Source organism: Thunnus thynnus, chromosome 4, assembly GCF_963924715.1.
Source record: "Thunnus thynnus chromosome 4, fThuThy2.1, whole genome shotgun sequence".
Classification (NCBI taxonomy): Eukaryota; Metazoa; Chordata; class Actinopteri; order Scombriformes; family Scombridae; genus Thunnus; species Thunnus thynnus.
Window position 1 is genome coordinate 21,600,181 of NC_089520.1, and position 17,635 is coordinate 21,617,815.

Genomic DNA, 17,635 nt, shown 5'->3' on the forward strand with positions numbered 1-17,635 from the left:
AATTTGATTCAATCATTTCTACAGTCCTGTGATTTTGAGTTTCAGCATAGAAAGTTTTCATTGCTTTTCAATTTACAGAAATCCAAAGTGGAATCCTCATTTCTGTACTGATATGTCAAGTGTGACATCTGCTGGAAAGTGCAGGAACTGTATGGTTGAATAAAATAAATGCCACAGCTATTGTTATGGTGGTAATAGCCAAAAAATAACACTACCACTGCTTATTATTTCCAAGATACTCCAAGCTCTCTCTGAGGACAGAACAAATTGTAAATATTATAAAGGTAAATAACGAATTACATGGTATACATTACATGACACACATGACATACAAGACACAAATGGATACCTTTAACAAAATGTTGATTTTTGTGTACAGATCTAAAAAAAAAAATGCTACTGAGGTACAAGCAGTGGCGTAAAATATCAGTACAATTCTTGGTACTTGTGCTTGAGTACCAATATTGGCTATGTATTCTTTATACTTACAACTCCACTATATTCAGAGGAAAACACTTTTTACTCCACTATATTTATCTGACTGCCAGAATTATTTACTTCACATAAACCTTAAAAAGGGTGCATTGTTATAGATTAAACTAAACGTATATAAAGTAGTTCAAATGAATTCCACCTCGACCAACTACCCCAGAAAAATATAGGGTATTTACACTTTAAGGCATCAGTTATAACGATTCAATGGAAATTTCTTCCGCATAGCTAATGGGTACTTTCCCTTTCATACTTTGAGCACAATTTCCTGAGGTACCTCTTTTTTGTTTTGTTTTGTTTTGACAGTTTTGAATGCAGGATATAACAGGGTATTTTTTATATAGAGGCTCAGCACTTCTGAATACGCCCACGTCCTCCACCAGCCTATTGTCAACAATTTTAAATGCAGAAGACAAAACACGTAGTTGTAAACTAATGCCAAAGAGACACAACCTCTTTTGTGGTTAACTGATTTGGAATTATTCAAATTGTTGCGTCACACGCTCCTCTTCTCGCTAAATGAGTTTCACAACGTCATTTCTTGGAAATTTTCAGACAGGGCCTTAAGTTTCTATTCTGCTCGTCGCAGTCCTCACAACAGAGTGACGTGTGAATATACCAATAGCGCGTGCTGCTCTCTGTCGGGCTCGACCAATCAATTGTTAACTCCGAGCTCGCGAGGAAACTGCGCGACTGGACTCGGACATTTCGGCTCCTAATGCCGCTTTAACTAGAATACGTCAGAGCCAACATGGCGCCCATGGTTAGCTTGAGAAGAGGCAGTTGGGAGGGATAAGTAGATATCCAATGAAAAAGAGAACGGGGTGAAAAGACGGAGGAAGTAACATTCATAAGCCTGCAAACAACTGGAAGTTGTATTATCAACATATATCAGCATTTGCAGCCACCAAGTAACGTCGAAAAACAAGTGCTAGCTATGCGCCTGTTTTAAATGATCGGCTAACGCAACTAACTAAAACATCTCTACAGAGAAATCGGACAGACTGCAGCGTATGAAATTAGGTGAGTACATATGTGGTGAATAAATAATGTGTTATTAGCCCTGTCTGCGATGTTGACAGACTGTTTTGAAAAGAGCTAACGTAAGTGAAAAAACAAATGAAATATACTCGGTCTCAACTTTCAGTAGACTACAGAAACATTATTACATAATTTGCATCTATTACATAATTTGCATCTATTACAAGTCATAGGTTAGCATAACAGTTTGCTCTTTGCTCCTTCCGCTGTCGATTATTGACTTGTATGAACCTATCACCATTTAAATGAAATGTTATTGTTTTTTAGTTCGATGATGTTTTTATGGATAGAGTTTCAGGACTTACAGTACTGTGCAACGGTTTTAGGCACAAAAATGCTGTAAAGTGAAAATAATGCCATGAATAGTTTTATTAATCAGCCAACTTAGTGCAGTAAACAGAAAAAAACTTAAATCAGTATTTGGTTTGACCACACTTTGCCTTGAAAAAACAACACCAGTTCTCCTCGGTACACCTGCAGTTTTTTCAAGGTACTCGGTACTCATGTTCCTGCATGAATTTGCCACAGTTGTGATGGTGATGTTGAAATCAGGGATCTGTGGGGGGCATATCATCTATTGCATCACTCCTTCTTCTTCGTTTCGCTGAAGATAGTTCTTGATGACTCTGGCTGTGTGTTTGGGGTTATTATCATGCTGCAAAATAAATTTGGGACCAATCAGCTGACTGCCTGATGGTATTGCATGATAGATAACAATGTAACATGCCTAAAGTGCCAAAAAACTTTTTCACTGTACTGTGTGCTGTATACAGCTCTTATTCACTGAATTAGTCATTAATATGTGTGTTGGCTGTTTGTGTTAATATTGGTATGTTCCTCAGCAACCTCAGCATGACTCAGTGGGAGAGACTGAGGCAGCTGCCCGCTGTTTACACACAGCAGTTACACGAACTGTATGACAGGGATGCTTTGCCAATGGATGTTCGGCACTACCTGTCTGCCTGGATAGAGAAGCAGGAGTGGTAAGGCAGGATTATCTCTTGTGGCCCTCATATAGTTAGAGTCATAAATATTTGATCCTGTTTGTCACGTACTGTATTTACATCTTACTTCCTTGTTCTCAAGGCAACGAGCAGCACGGGACCAGGACTTTGCCATGGTGCTGTTCCAAGTCCTGTTGGAGAATCTGGATATCCAGCACAGTCGCTTTGTACAAGAGGAGTCATTCTTAATGCAGCACAACATTAGACGCTATAAACATAACTTTCAGGTTTGTCTGTCTTTAAAGAGTACTTTCTCAACATCCCAGGTGTTTTTTTCCTCTCATTATCCTGCCTTTGCTAATAATTTTAAGTAATTAACTTTGACTCTGATCCGACCTTTCTCCTCTCACAGAGGTACCAGGATGACCCGATGACTTTGGCAAGCACGATCTTGTGGTTCTTAGAAAAAGAGAAGGAAATCTTGCAGACTGCTGATCTGGCTGAGCAGGTTGGGGCAACAGCACATCAAATTATTGACACATACAATACACCAGACACACCCTTCTGCACACACAGAATACAAATGAAAATAATACATGCATATTGTTTTAAAAGATAGCGCTTGACTCATGCTACTTTTTTAAGGCAAATATTTTACTGCTAAAGTTTTCTCTTGTGTGTCATATAGTCACTTTACATTGCACATACATATGCCCATATGACTCAGTGGTCGACCACTAATAGTACATGTGTTGTGTGTCTGCAGTAATGCAATTTCATACATATGTTTTAGGATTGAAAGCCAAGTCTACAAAGAAAATGTGTACGGTGTGAATTTCCATGATAGAATTTGTCCTGTTTTTTTAGTTCATGTACTCAATACAAACTGCGGGACTCAGTGTGTGGGCTAAAAAACGAATATTTCCATCTAGTAGTGATATCATTTTAACCTCCACTTTCATCCAAACATATTCTTTGCTGTGTAACAATGTCACCCACATCTGAATCACCTTATCTACATGCCTGATCCTCCTACGGCTTTGATTTCTCTCAGGTCCAGTTTTTGCATGTAGAACAGGAAGCTATGGAGACGAGCAGCCAGCAGGACCTTGAACGTAAAATGGCCGGCCTCAAGAATGAAGTGCAGGTGCAGATTATTTATTATTGTTGCTTAATGTTATTTTGTTGTGCTTTGTTGATGAAATATATTACAGTTCATTCACTGATTTTTTTTATTTCTCTGTATGTTTTGGAATATAGTGTATGGAACATACAATGATATGTCTGGAGGAGCAGCAAGATGAGTTTGATTTTAAATACCAAACCCACACGATGGAAGGTAAGCACATTACAAAGTTCTGGTTTTATTTGCACGCTCTGATGATGCTCTCTGGGGATGAATAAAAAAGTGGCCCGAATCCCAGCTACATGTTCTCTTTTACTTTGGTCTTTCTTGTTTGGAAACTGTGATCTCAATGTGGAAACTCTTATTCAGCGAGGGGAGAAGAGGCCGATAAGAACCAACAAATGAAAGTTCTTCAGTTACTTGTCAACAGACTGAACGACTGTAGAAAGGTAAGACGTTATTAATATTCTTCAACAACACCTTCATCTCACCAGTCCATTTATTTTCCTAATTCTTTTCATTTTTGTTCCCCAAACCATGATATAATCACTCCTCTAGAGCACATTGTCAGACCTGAACAAGCTCCTGGACAGGATTGATGACTTGACCGACACTTTGGTGAAGAAAGAGCTGGTGGAGTGGCAGAGGAGGCAGCAGAAAGCCTGTATTGGAGCTCCAGACAATGTTTGCCTGGATCAACTAGAGAAATGGTATGTTTATCTCTCCATGCCCCACACTAGTTTTAATCTTGGACATTTACTTTAATAGCACGAATGCTGAATATTACATCAGAAAGTTCTTGGCTAGAGCAAAACGTGCAGTTATCATTTTAATTCTATAAAGCCAGTAAGTCCGGACAGCAGCTGTCAAAGTGTCTTACAGCTGGAATTTGAGACCATCACTATCCTCAGCCCTATTTCCATTCTCTAATGCCTGTGTGAACATAATCTATTTTGCTCTTTTCATCTTGTTTTGCAGGTTCACCTGTGTGGCAGTGTGTCTGTTCCAGGTGCGCGAGTTTATTTGTAAGCTGGAGGAGCTGGTAGGAAAGGTGTCCTATGACAACGACCCTGTGAAGATCCAAAGACCAGCTCTGCAGAAGAGAGCAGATACTCTTCTGAAAAACTTAATCAAAAGGTCTCTCTCTCTCTACGACACTGTTCGACATGCTCTCTTGCTCTCTTATAATTTCCATTGGAAGTTTCCTGACATTGGTGTTTTCTTATTTCTTGAAGTGCCTTCGTGGTTGAGACTCAGCCATCCATGCCTCAGGGGAAAGGCCCACTGGTTCTCCGCACAAATGTCCAGTTCTCTGTTAAGACCAGGTCAGTGCAACACTTCAGGTTATCCCTATATTTCTATGTATTTATTTGAATTTACTTTTAGGACATGTTTATAATGTAATCTACATGTATAGACTTTTGGATAAGTAAATTCTGACCATTGCATTGATAGTTATGTGGCATTCAGTATCAGTTTTCATAGTTAAATATGTAGTAATTAGCATGATGTTTGCTCATGTTAGGCCTTTGACTTTTATTCTAAAAAAAGAAGAAGCATGGAAAACATTTGGAAGAAGGCAAATATCTTATGCCTCATAAACAAAATGATACATCGAGTTATAGTGGAGCTAAACACACTTAAACTCAGTTTACTTGATTGCATTATGTACAGAACTGGTGTTGTTGCACATTAATTACAAGATCAGCTGCTCTGAACTAATGTGAGATTAATAAGGAAAACAAGGATAATTTAATGCTATTCTGTAAAGCTGTTATTGTTTTCCTAAATGTGATTTTAGTCTATCAAACTTAATCTAATCCTTAGTGTACTCTTGAGTGGTTCTATTTTCCTGTTTTTCCACATTACTGTCTGTTTTCTTCCTGTATCTTATGCCTGATTTAATGTTTTCAGATTGCTTGTCAAGTTTCTTGAGCTGAACCACTCCATGAAAGTAAATGTATCCATGGACAGGTGAGATTCCCTCTCTTGGTTTGAGTTAATTCCACTTCACACAAAGCAGACCTGCAGCCATTAGTTCTTGGCTTGACAATACAGGATGATTACTTATGTCGCCCCCTGGTGGTCACTGTTCTGTTTTTCTTTCCTCTGAAATTAGGGAAGCACCTCAGATCAAAGGGTGAGTATTTTTTTATTTAACTTTAGATTCCGTATCAAGTGGTGTTTCCAGAGGAATTGTATCGTGCTTTCACATTTATATGTATTTGTTTGACCAGACCTGTCATGCTTGCAGATATCGACGTTTTAATGTCCTGGGGACCAAAAGCAAGGCGTTGAACATGACAGAGAGCCAGAGCGGAGGCATGGTAGCAGACTTCAGACATCTAGTGAGTGAAATTGATTTGGAAAGAGAATTTTCTGTGACAAAGACCAATGAAAAAGACAATCACTGTCGACTTGTCTACTTGACTATTGACTACATTTGACACCAATATAAACTGTTGATAACACTGAGTTATACAGTAATATCTCTCATACTGTTCCATATAGTTTCTTTGTAACTTTCAACCTGGGCCTAGTTATCCCAGTATTTTTGTGTTGTATCAGTGTTAATGCTATTCTCAAATGCACACATAAAGGGCTCAAGCATCATCCAACAGCTAAACTCCATTATTTAAAAGCTAAATTTCTTTTCCTCGTAGACTCTGAAGGAGCAGAAATGTGGAAGTGGCGGCAAAGGAGTCAGTGATGTGAGTTAACATTGACAACACTGAAGATGCCATCACTGCATACAGATTATCTCAATTATTAATAATTTAAGAAGAGTGTAAATAACTGAGTAATGATCTGTGTGTGTGTGTGTTTTGTGTGTTGTGTTGAAAGATTTCTCTGAGTGTTACAGAGGAGCTGCACATCATCTACTTCGACACTGTGTTTGAACTGAAAGGCTTGTCAGTTGAGTTGCAGGTGGAGTCTCTTCTGCTTCCTTATATGAAAATGTCATCAACCTACATTGGTTCGGAAAAAAAAACAGCATCATATCATCATGTTTATTGTTTTTTCGTGTTGCGTCTATGACTTAATGAAAGTTGTTTTCCCCTGACACCCAACACAGGCCTCCTCCCTCCCAGTGACCATCATCTCCAACTCCAGCCAGCAGCAGAGCGCCTGGGCCTCTGTGCTCTGGTTCAACATGATCAGTCAGGACACCAAAGTGAGAGATCACCAAACACACACTTTGCAGCATTTTGCAGTTTAGTAATTATACTGTTGTAAGGCGTCAGAAATGAATGTTCTATCCGTTAATGTGTCTGTGTTTCTCTAGGACGTTAAGTTCTTTGCCAACTCTCCTGCTGCCACTTGGCCACAATTTAGAGAGATGCTGAGCTGGCAGTTTCTCTTTGCCACCAAACGTGGTCTGAATGATGATCAGCTGGAAATGATTGCACATAGACTCTTTGGTAAGTCCTGTTCCAGCTGCTTGTCTCGGTTTATTTTTGTGGTTGTTAGTCTATAAATGGGGCTAAATTCATTCATCTGTGAGTCAAACATGATATCAGGAAACATCTGAGATATTTTGGTCTGATTTTGACACACTTTTCTAAAATGGATCTTGCATTTTCAGACTGATCGGCTTTACATTAAATATAAAAAATAACTCCCTGGCAGCGCTTTTATCGTCAGGAACATGGTGACAAAACTTTGAGCTGCATCCTCTCTGTCACTGATTGGAGGGGCAAAATGTTTACTGTTTTATTTATTCAGTTTTAAAACACGCCGCACAACCCTTCTCTAGTACACTGTGCTTTATTCACCAAGTGTTTTTGTCAGTCTTTCCAAAAGATAGCTGGAAGCATGGTGTACTGGAGAGATTTGTACGTCGTGTTTTATGTTAGATGAATTTGTACTGAAGCTCGCACTGGTTTGCACTTCACTGTGTGTGCATTCGCAAAGTAAGAAATTACTTAAGCAGTTTCTCACAAGAATAGAGCTGAACATACATACTGTGCTCTAGTCTAACCATTGGGGGAAGTAGTAAATTGGCAATCTTTTACCATCTTCTCTCCCAATTAAGAGATTCAGTTTCTCTTGTATCCTTTTTCTTTTGCATCATTCAGAGCAAACACTGGATGTGAGGGAAGACAAGCTAACAAGCTGTTTAATTTATGTTCATTACACCCACATCCACCAGTGCTTGTCTCAAGTGTGTTAATCGTATTAGATTGGAATTATGAAGATACCCATAAAGACCTGTGCACAGTTTGAATAGATGATAATTATGATTAAACAATATAATCCAGCATCCTTCATGTCTCGTAAACATGTTTTTATTATAGATTGTGTCAGTGTGTTGCATAATACATCATTTATTCATTTTTCTCTCATCAGGAAAGCAGCAGAACTATGACACCTGCAAAGTAGCTTGGTCCAAATTTAGCAAGGTAAGAATATTGAATATTTGGAAATTTGCCCGTTAGCGGCTCGATGAAAGGCAACGCCAGTCAACCGATCACTTGACTCGATATATCTTGACTTCAGTGATCTGCTTCTCTGATGTTTTGGTTTTGAGGGAAATGTCTTGACAATTATTGCATGGATTGCCATGAAATTTGGTGAACTCATTCATGTTCCCCTCAGGATGAATTGTAATAACCTGGTGATCCCCTGATTTTTCATCCAGGGCCATCGTCAGGTCAAAATCTCAATTTAGCCAGTACTTTGGTTTATGACCAAACATCTGCAAAAACAACATTCCTAACAGCTTCACTGTGCTTTGTGCTGAGTGCTAATACATATAATTCAGCTACCTAACAAACTAACACAGTGAACATGGTGAATATTAGCTGCTAGACATTAGCATTTTAAGTATTGTTTGTGAATACTCTCTGTTGGTGTGTGTTGATGAGCATTTCCATCACTTCTGCTGCAGGAAAACACTCCTGACACTTTCTGGGTGTGGTTTGATGGCATCTTGGTGATGGTGAAAACATACCTTGAAGACCTGTGGAGGGATGGGTACGTACAGTATGCTGAACACAGCCAAATCTGAGTTTAAGTCAGAGTTGAGCAGTTGAGCTCATCTCTTTAATTCTTGGGAAACAGGAGTTTGTGTCTGAGTAAGATTTTTCATCTGTGTTGTAGCCTCATTATGGGTTTCGTGAGCAAAGGCAAAGAGAAGTCCCTCCTGAAGAAAAAACAGAGAGGCACGTTCTTGTTGCGCTTCAGTGAAAGTGTCATCGGAGGTATCACCTTCTCCTGGGTGGACACCACCGCGACTGGTGAGAGGCTTTCATTTCATTATGATGCTGCAAAATATTTTGAAGTTGTTAGAAGGCAGACGGTTAAGAAATACAGTACAGACAAGCTACATGTTTCATTATCCTCACTCATGTTTCTTCTTGTGTGATCATCCTCTGTATATTTTAGGTGAGCCTGAAGTAAAGACGGTCCAGCCCTTCACCAAAGTTGACCTTTGCCAGATTCCCTTCCATGAAATCATCAGGAATTACCAGATCTTAGAAGCTGAAAATGTCCCAGAAAATCCGCTACTTTATTTATATCCCAACACCCCAAAAAATGAGGCTTTCCAAAAATACTACACTGGCAAAAGCGGAGGTGAGTGCAACGTCAGTCTTTTTGTTTGCCACTAAAAAGATTTTTGGAATATGAAAAAAATACAACTCACATGTCATTTGCTGAATGGTGTTTTGCCTCGCAGTTGTCATTGGTAAAATTACACTGCAGTGAACATTGGAGATGAACATGACACATTAAATCACATTTAAACTTATTCTTTTTCAGCTGACAGTCCTTACATAAAGTACATCAAAACTAAGCTGATGTTTGTGTCGAAGGAGTAAGTATATTATTTTTATTTTCTACAGCCTGGTTTAAAGTGTCTTGTTTGTATGAATTAAAATAAAACCGTCCCTTATATTCTAAATATACTTTTTTATACAAAAACATCTTAAAAAAAAAAAAAAAAAAAAAAAAAGCACTTACTTCATCTAAGAAGTAGTGTACCCACACCCTTTTAAGTAATGACTGTTTGTCATTGGTCATGTAGGAACACACCGGGGGCTAAGTCACCCATGTCCTCTGACATGGCACAGGGTGAAGGCCTGGAGCCAAACAATGGCCCGTGTGGAGAGTCAGCTGGTGAGTCATGGCTCTCCTTGCTGTCCCATCCAGTTAAAAACCTCGTCAAACAAATCGCTCTCCCTCCCTTCATCACAGAGCTCTTGTCTTGCTCTCTCTATTTCGGCCTTGCGCTGCATGAAATCAAGGGGGAATGTGCTGCAGCCTGATACATGTCACGTGACAGCTATGAAATTGTGTGAAACTTCTTACTTATAACCTGTGGGGCTGCTTGTACTGCATGCACATGTAGTTGGAACATAATATCTAACCGGTATGGAGGTGGTCTGGTTGAGCTAAACTGTTACTAACTCTATTAACATCTTATTTAAGTGTTTGATTTTATCTTCTGATGCTTCAACACCCGACACTTTGCTTGATGTTTCTACTGAATCAACTGGAAAACTGTATAAAATGAAAACAGCAGTAATTGATCAATAATGAAAAGCTAAGATAACTTGGCTATATGATTATTATTATTATTATTATTATGAGTAATAGTGCTATTCAGGCCCACCGTATGTGTCTTGCTCATGTCCAGGCCGCGCCCTGTCCGCGCCGCCCCCCGCAGCTGCATCTTCCACTTCAATATCTTTTTTCAAATACCTGGCCATAAAGTCCGTTGCACTTCTGCTATCATTTTCTCTTTTTTGTTTCCTCAAAAATACTATATTAAGTTTTGACAAATATGTATTTTTGACAAAATATTCCAGTAGATTATTTAAAGGTTAGAGGGCCTTTTTGGGTCCTCCCTTGACCCAGGACCCGGTGTTTCCCCGGTGTCAGCGGCTCTGGTGCTAGTAATAGCGTTTTATCTTACATTGGTAAAGATCTAAATTCATTGAAAATTTGGAAAGACATAGAAATATTTGGGTAAGTTATTTTTTTCTTCCAATCCAGTAAATATTGAGATCCTTGTACAGATTTGGTTGTGAAGTACAAAAGGTATGAGTGATGTACTGTAGCTCACAGTAATATAAGTACTTTTAATTGAGCTATTACACGAGTTAAACAAACTCAAAAGAAAATACAAGCATAAAATATAAATCAAATGCAATTAGTAAAATGTATTTAGGAATAAATTAGTAATGATAAATGTGCAACGTCATCAGCACAGTTGAATAGTGACTGTGCTGGAGCAAAGCACCCAATTACCAAAGTACATTGCATTGAGTATGTTCCACTAAATCAAATCTTACTTGTACATAAGTTCCTACAGAAATTATCTGTGGTTTTGAGCTGCATCACACAACAAACCTTTTGTTGCTCTCATTTCCTCAGTGAAACTAGTACCAGAAATAAATAACATGGCCACAGCAGCAGAAATAATGTCTTTCTCTTGGCTCTTTCTCTTCTCTCAGAACAAAACGGCGATCCTCATCCTCTAGAGTCGTCTCTGGAAACGTATCGTCCTGATCCCATGCTGTCTGGCTCGGTTTCAAACCCAGAGGACGATTTACTGATGTACCTCAACAACCCCAACCTCTTTGATGACTCTGACATCTTGCAAGATGACCAAATGCTGCCTGATTTCAGTCTTCAAGCCTTTCATTTGCCCGCCCAACAATCCTGTGGAAGCATCTTCAATTAAGCATCTGTTGTGTTATTAACCAAACCACTATATCTCGCTCATTGTCAGCTTTACTCTTCGCTTCTTACATTACAACATACGTGTCCTAAAATTGTGGCGTACTTAGCAAACCCAGCACTGATATAATAGTTTGCTTTGAATACTGTTTTCATGTGAAATACTACTCTACTAATCCTGACAGCGAATATTTATGAAGAACTTTTGTTACCAGCATTTGAATACCGATGTTAACTTTCATTATAATTCCAATTTATTCTGCTGTCATATCGTTGAACATGATTCAGTGAGACTATTTGAAGACGTGAAAGAGATAATTGAATGAGCTGGACTCATATCCACTCCATTAGAGTCCCAGACACCTGTATTAGACCCCTTAACTCTCATGCATTTTAAACTCTTTTTTTAAAAATATGAAACAATTAGCATTTGGAGGCCCTGGATTTTTTGGTCCAGACGTCTAAGGATTGTTATAAATCTGTCTTTTTAAGCTGGTGGGGAAATGATTATATGAGGTATTGTATAGTAGAATGTCGAGACTGCACATAATTTATTATTACTTGTTCCTCACTGGTATGTTCAGCTTGTGATCCATTATACTGAAACATAGCACTTCTGCCGTTTATATACCTTTGCATTTATCTGTTCATTCAAATCAAAATGAATTGTTATCATCAATAAATGTGATATGACTGTTTGATTGTTTGTTTTTTTCATTAATTACTGAATGTTGTAAATCCCAACAACAATTAAGAAAAACAGATATGAAGCTGTTTTTCTTCCATGAGTCTAAAGTTCACTGTATTGTAACGTGGTCCAGCATTAATCAAACTGTATGTTAAAATAAATAAAATGAATTCAAATAAGAAATAAATCTGCAGCTTTAGGGAGATATATAATTGTATGGTTGAGTTCCCGCCTATCAAACAACAGCAGGCAGCTGTTTTTAGGTGAATAAACAGCAAGAGTCAGACAGCTAACATGCTAAAGACAAATGTTTCTCCAGACTTTGAAGAGACATAACCAAAGCTGAAGGAACAGTGAATATTTGACTTATATTATGGTCGTCAGGTGGCCAGAAACACAAGCCAGTTGCTGTGTACAGGTCAGGTGTGTAAATATAAACTATTGTTTGTTATCAGTTAGCGGTTAGCTCTGAAAAACGCTTTAACCGTTGATATTGTGTGATAGCTTAAATAGGTTAGCGTTAGCAGTTAGCTGTTATCCAGTAAGTTAAACAAAATCAAAAAGAGCATCTTTAGATTAAGTAATATATTTTGACCAGCGGTGGAAAGTAACTAAGTACATTTACAGAATTACTCTACTTAAGTACAATTTTGAGGTACTTGTACTTTACTTGAGTTTTAATGACATTTGCTGCTACTTTATACTTCCACTCCACTACATTTCAGAGGGAAATATTGTACTTTCTACTCCACTACATTTATTTGACAGCTTTATTTACTTTTTTACTTAATGAAGATTTGAAACAATGAATAATATAACAAGCTTTTAAAATACAACACATTGTTAAAGATGAAATAAGTGGTTTCCAACTTTTTTAGGATCACATTTCAGATGTCTATGAGTTGTTAACAGCTCCACCAAATAGTGATTTTTGACCTCTAAACTTCTCACATGGTTTCATTTCAATAAATCAAATGATCAAATGTTCAAATGATCCAATATTTCACCAAAAATCAAAGATTAGAGAAAAAGTCCAAAACTGAAAACAGATTTGTGTATCAGAACTTTGTTTTTTTCTTCTTTCTTCTCCCATTAACCATCTCACAACCCCTCAGATTTATCTGGTGACCCTTTGGAGGGGCACTGGACTGAAATAGAGGGACCAAACCACTACATTTTGCTGCTAATACTTTTGTACTTTTACTTAAGTAGGATTTTTCATACAGGACTGAGATTTTCTGTACAGGTCCCTGGCTGGATGGGAACCGCGGGCACTGTGGCTAATGTTGGCACCTTATCCCCTGGGCATGAGGACACTCCAAGATGTCTTAAGACAGCCACAGTACAGGGGACAAACTCTTTCAATTTAGGTAACAAAATGGCCATACCTTGGGCCACTTTACATTGCTCTACTAATTGAAGGGTCTGTAAAAGAGGTATTCAGTACAAGTACGAACAAATCTATATGTCTCTCTCTCTCTCTCTCAGTAGCTTTTAGCAGCGGAGCTTCCCTCACTAGCTACCTTCTCGCTAAAGCATATTAAAAGACAGAAACAACCATAATCTCATAAGTCTGTCATAAGTAACAGACTGCTGAGCTATTAAATTTATGTGCAGTGCTTGTATAGGCAAGTTTTGTACTGAACTGAAAGTGACAGTTTGGGCAAACAACAGAATGAATGAACTGCTGACCTGAAGACAGCAGGTCAGCAAATATCACACCAGATGAACAATGATGCTTTCACTTATAGTGCTGTTGTTCATACCGAAGTGCATTTGAACAGTAATGTGACTGCTAAGCTTAGGAAGGTCCAAGAAGATAGTTATTACAAATCTTTGAACTGATCTGAACGAAATGATTTGAATCAGCAAAGTGATTTGTGTGTAATGTCCTCTTCTCCTGAACTGTTCTCACAGCTCGGTACAGCTCGGAGCACTGTGCAGAGCCAAGGTGAAGATAAGGTCTTTGTCACCAACATGTGCCAGGTAGGAGGAAAACGTCCTTTTTACTATCGTCCTATTCACAAATCTGGTTGCCCTGTCAGACTGCTAACATTTTATATTGTGTAGGGCTGCAACTAACGATTATTTTTCTCATTGAGTAATCTGTCAATTATTTTGTTGTTTGGTCCCATAAAATGTCAGAAAATGGTTGAAAAATGTTGATCACTGTTTCCCAAAGCCCAAGATGACGTTCTCAGATGTCTTTTGTCCCGACCAACAGTCTACAACCCAAATATATTTAGTTTACTTTCATAAAAGACTAAAGAATCAGAAAATATATTCACATTTGAGAAGCTTGAATCAGAGAATTTGGGCTTTTTTTTCTTAAAAAATTATCAAAACAATTAATTGATTATCAAAATAGTTGGCAATAAATTTAATAGTTGGCAACTAATCAATTAATTGTTGCAGCTCCAGTGTCGTGGTATGATTTTAAGGTGATATTGTGTTGTGTTGTTCTGGGAACATCCCCGTGTCATTGCTTCCAGGTTAAAAATAGAAAGGTCACCAGCAAGGTCAGAGTTGAAAAGGACTGAACTTGTTCAAATTTTAGTGGCACCCAGATAATGCTGCTGTTAGCTCTTTAGTGTCTTTGTTCTTTCCACAGTAAAACAATAGCTTGTGTAGAAGACCTAAGAATAGACGTCTTGTTTTTCCTCCAATCAGCGACTTTGTTGTTGATCAGCAGCTCTGTTGTTGATGGCATTACAGCTTCACAGGGTCGCTAGTGTGGCTCTAGACTTTTAGTCTTCTTGCAAGATAAATCACACCTTGTAACAGTTGGTAGAATGTGAACATACGAGTATGAATCTTCTTTGCCTCTGTTGGTTTCTCAATAAATGAATGCCTTGACACTCAAACATGCATACACATGCACAGTCCACCTACATGTGAGGCTAAAGGCCAGATCACCTGAACCCTTTTATCATTAGTCATTTACTGTCAGTAGGTAAGAGGCAACACAGAGTTGAGAAACTGAGCAGGGTCAAAAGTTTCTGAATTACTGAAATAGTCATGTTGTGTTAAACAGGAATATCCTGTGCTAATTTGGTAACATTGGGGAGGTGTAAGATGTTGTAACAGACGTGTAGAAAAGTGATGACATATAGGCTAATGGTTGCAAATGGCTGTCTGAAGAAGTGTTGCAAACACTGTGGAATATGTATGAGGAAAATAAAATTTATTCCATACATAAGATAAACACTTACTATAATATTGTACATATATAATGCATAATGTAAAAGCAAACAACAACAACAACAACAACAACAAAACACAGTAAAACATCTTATGAATATAATAACGGACAATTGTGAAGGAAATGGAGCAGTCTGAAATGTTGGTAATGCAACATAAATCAAACATAACGCTTTTTTTTAATATACATTGTCCCCCTTTGCCTATTAAATAGAAAGAAGATAATATCATACAGGATTTATATCAGGAGAATGATTAGACAAGTTTTAAGTTCCAGGAGTTCAGGACCTCAGAGCTGGCCACCAGGTCCAGAGGCAGGTGAAGGGTGCAGCAGCCCTGGTGAGCAGCACATGGTAGGCCTGTCGAAACTGTCGATTCATGACAGCATAGAGCACGGGGTTGATACAGCTGTTGAGCCAGGTGAGGTTTGCACAGAACATGTGCAGTACCTGGGGGGCGCGGTTACGTTTATCAGCTATGTTGAGCAACAGGAAGGGGACGAAGCAGAACACAAAACACAGGAAAACAGTAAAGCACATGCGTGTCACACGCTTAAATTCGCCATCATCTCCTGAGGTTGCTGAGTGGGACGTGGTGGGAGCAGGTGTGGTTGTAGGGGGTTTAGGGAAGATATCAGGGGAAGGCTTGTTGGTTGCTGATGGATCTGTAGCCTCGGCAGAGCCCTGGGGTTTTGGGCAGGAATTATCACAGGTGATCTCATCCTTATTTTGGGTTATATCCCCCTGGCTGCTTATCTCACAGCTACATGTGTTAGCCATGCCGCTCTCTACACCACTGTCATCGGCCCCTTGTACAGAAGAAGCTGGTTTCTTCCTGGATGATCGACGGCTGAGCCTGTAGCGGAGTAGAGCCTTTGAGGCAATCAGGACACGTCTGTAAATGAGGAGGTAGAATACGCCAACGCAGCCCAGGCCGACAAAGAAGTAGAAAAAGAGCAGTATGGTGGAGTAGGGGCGGCCCTTGGTCCGGTGGAAGCTGCATGTGCACACCTGCGGTACAAATACATAAACAGGCCAGAGTGGACCAAAGCTGGCAAGGCCCAGTGCCCACGCTGAGATCAGGAGGAAAGTAAGACCACGGTCAGAGAAGACACGGTCAAACACGGCCCTTTTTGCAACCAGGAGATACCGACTCACTGCTACCAGACAGAGTGTGATAATGGATACAGAGTTGGAGAGGAAGAGGAGCAGGCCGAAGGTGCTGCACCAGAGCTCACCACTCCGCCATCTGAGGTGCAGATAGGAATCAACCGAGATGGGCTGCAGTATGGCACAGTACATGAGGTCAGCTACAGCCAGGTTGACGATGAGCACGTTGAAGCGAGTCCTCAGATGTGGGTCTAAGGCGAAGGCTAGAATGGTCATCAGGTTTCCCACTGTACCAGTGATGGTCACAGCACATCCCCATAGCACAGCGAAGTACCGGTAACCTACAACTGAAGGACTGTAGCAGGAGAAGAAGTCGTCCTCCGTTTGGTTTGTTTGGTTCAGCAGCATTCTGTCAAGTAAGATGAATCAGAATATAAGTTAGCTTAGAATAGAATGTAGATTAGCTTTGCGGTGTTCGCATGGAAAGTTCCAGTAAAACAGAAACCCAAACCAGGCCAAACAGGTCAAAAGGGAAGTCACAGGAGGTCTAGTTCATAGTCACCACTTCCTCTTGTACAAAACCCTCACTCATTGACAGAGTTGTTACCTTTAGTGTTTTTTTTTACCCATTCATTATATTTTTATAAGCTCAGTTTTAATTAATGAGAACATTTTAAAAGGATTTTTTAGGATAATTTTAGGATAATTTCTTGTTTTCTCATTTATAACTGTATGTGTAACTGCTTTGGCTCTAGTAGCTTGAAATACATTGTCGAGCAAGTTGAAATCATTCCTCAACATTAGCCATTATAAATGATTATAAATAAGGAATTAACAAAAAATGTTTTGTGTATAGTTTGATCTCAAAAGAATTTCCTTCTGTGTAACAAATCACTGAGGTGAATTCTGAATATAGATCATGATTCAATCAGCGAAACACTGCTGTAATAAAGTTATAATTTAACTGAACAAAAAACACATGATAAAAAATATTCCTAAGGAATTTAAAATAAATAACACTATATTGTTATTTACAATATATTTGTAAGGCAAATAAAAACCCCTATTTTAGAAAAAAATCACACAAAATTTCTCACCTTACCTCTGTGTCTAAATGGTGATGCGTAGCTGTGTCATGCGCTGCACTGATCTGCTTTTCTGAATGTCTGGCTTCCTGTCAGTATTTCAATTTATGACTAAACTCTGTGTTGCTTAAGTGCCTGCTTAAGTGAAATTGTGTGACGTACGGTTTTTCCGTCTCGTGCCTAAATTAAGGAAGAGAGAGATCTTGCGTATTTCTTACATAATAAGCATATTTCTTATCTTTCAAATGGACTAAACTTTAAAA

The 17,635-nt window shown here is 38.8% G+C and overlaps 2 protein-coding genes and 1 long non-coding RNA gene across 5 annotated transcripts in view; 2 read left to right on the top strand and 1 right to left on the bottom strand.

Annotated features, from left to right (window-relative positions):
* The first annotated feature begins 1,284 nt into the window (after nt 1–1,284).
* stat2 (signal transducer and activator of transcription 2) lies at nt 1,285–11,987 on the top strand. 2 transcript variants are annotated; one of them, XM_067587515.1, is made up of 24 exons: nt 1,292–1,515; nt 2,376–2,516; nt 2,620–2,764; nt 2,890–2,985; nt 3,532–3,624; nt 3,738–3,816; nt 3,973–4,052; nt 4,162–4,313; nt 4,582–4,740; nt 4,839–4,928; nt 5,518–5,577; nt 5,723–5,743; nt 5,858–5,951; nt 6,267–6,314; nt 6,448–6,531; nt 6,680–6,778; nt 6,890–7,025; nt 7,954–8,006; nt 8,495–8,580; nt 8,707–8,843; nt 8,992–9,180; nt 9,367–9,421; nt 9,632–9,723; nt 11,064–11,987. In XM_067587515.1, the coding sequence occupies exons 2-24, from the start codon at nt 2,386–2,388 to the stop codon at nt 11,291–11,293; spliced, it is 2,409 nt and encodes an 802-aa protein (XP_067443616.1). In that variant the 5' UTR covers nt 1,292–1,515; nt 2,376–2,385; the 3' UTR covers nt 11,294–11,987. The 2 variants fall into 2 exon arrangements, with proteins under 2 accessions (XP_067443617.1, XP_067443616.1); XM_067587516.1 differs by lacking the exon at nt 9,632–9,723 and having other exon boundaries at nt 1,285–1,515; nt 11,064–11,256.
* A 420-nt stretch (nt 11,988–12,407) lies between these two features.
* Nucleotides 12,408–17,635, top strand: part of LOC137181665 (uncharacterized) — a 38,204-nt gene continuing 32,976 nt past the window's right edge. The window contains exons 1-2 of the long non-coding RNA XR_010928169.1: nt 12,408–13,347; nt 13,895–13,963. This is a non-coding gene — a long non-coding RNA (uncharacterized lncRNA). The remainder of the gene's footprint in view (nt 13,348–13,894; nt 13,964–17,635) is intronic.
* On the bottom strand, nt 15,174–17,608 carry gpr84 (G protein-coupled receptor 84). Of its 2 annotated transcripts, none has more exons than XM_067587521.1 (2): nt 17,385–17,608; nt 15,174–16,696 (listed from the first exon to the last, which is right to left on the bottom strand). In XM_067587521.1, the coding sequence occupies exon 2, from the start codon at nt 16,693–16,695 to the stop codon at nt 15,460–15,462; it is 1,236 nt and encodes a 411-aa protein (XP_067443622.1). In that variant the 5' UTR covers nt 16,696; nt 17,385–17,608; the 3' UTR covers nt 15,174–15,459. The 2 variants fall into 2 exon arrangements, with proteins under 2 accessions (XP_067443622.1, XP_067443621.1); XM_067587520.1 differs by having other exon boundaries at nt 15,175–16,696; nt 17,390–17,607.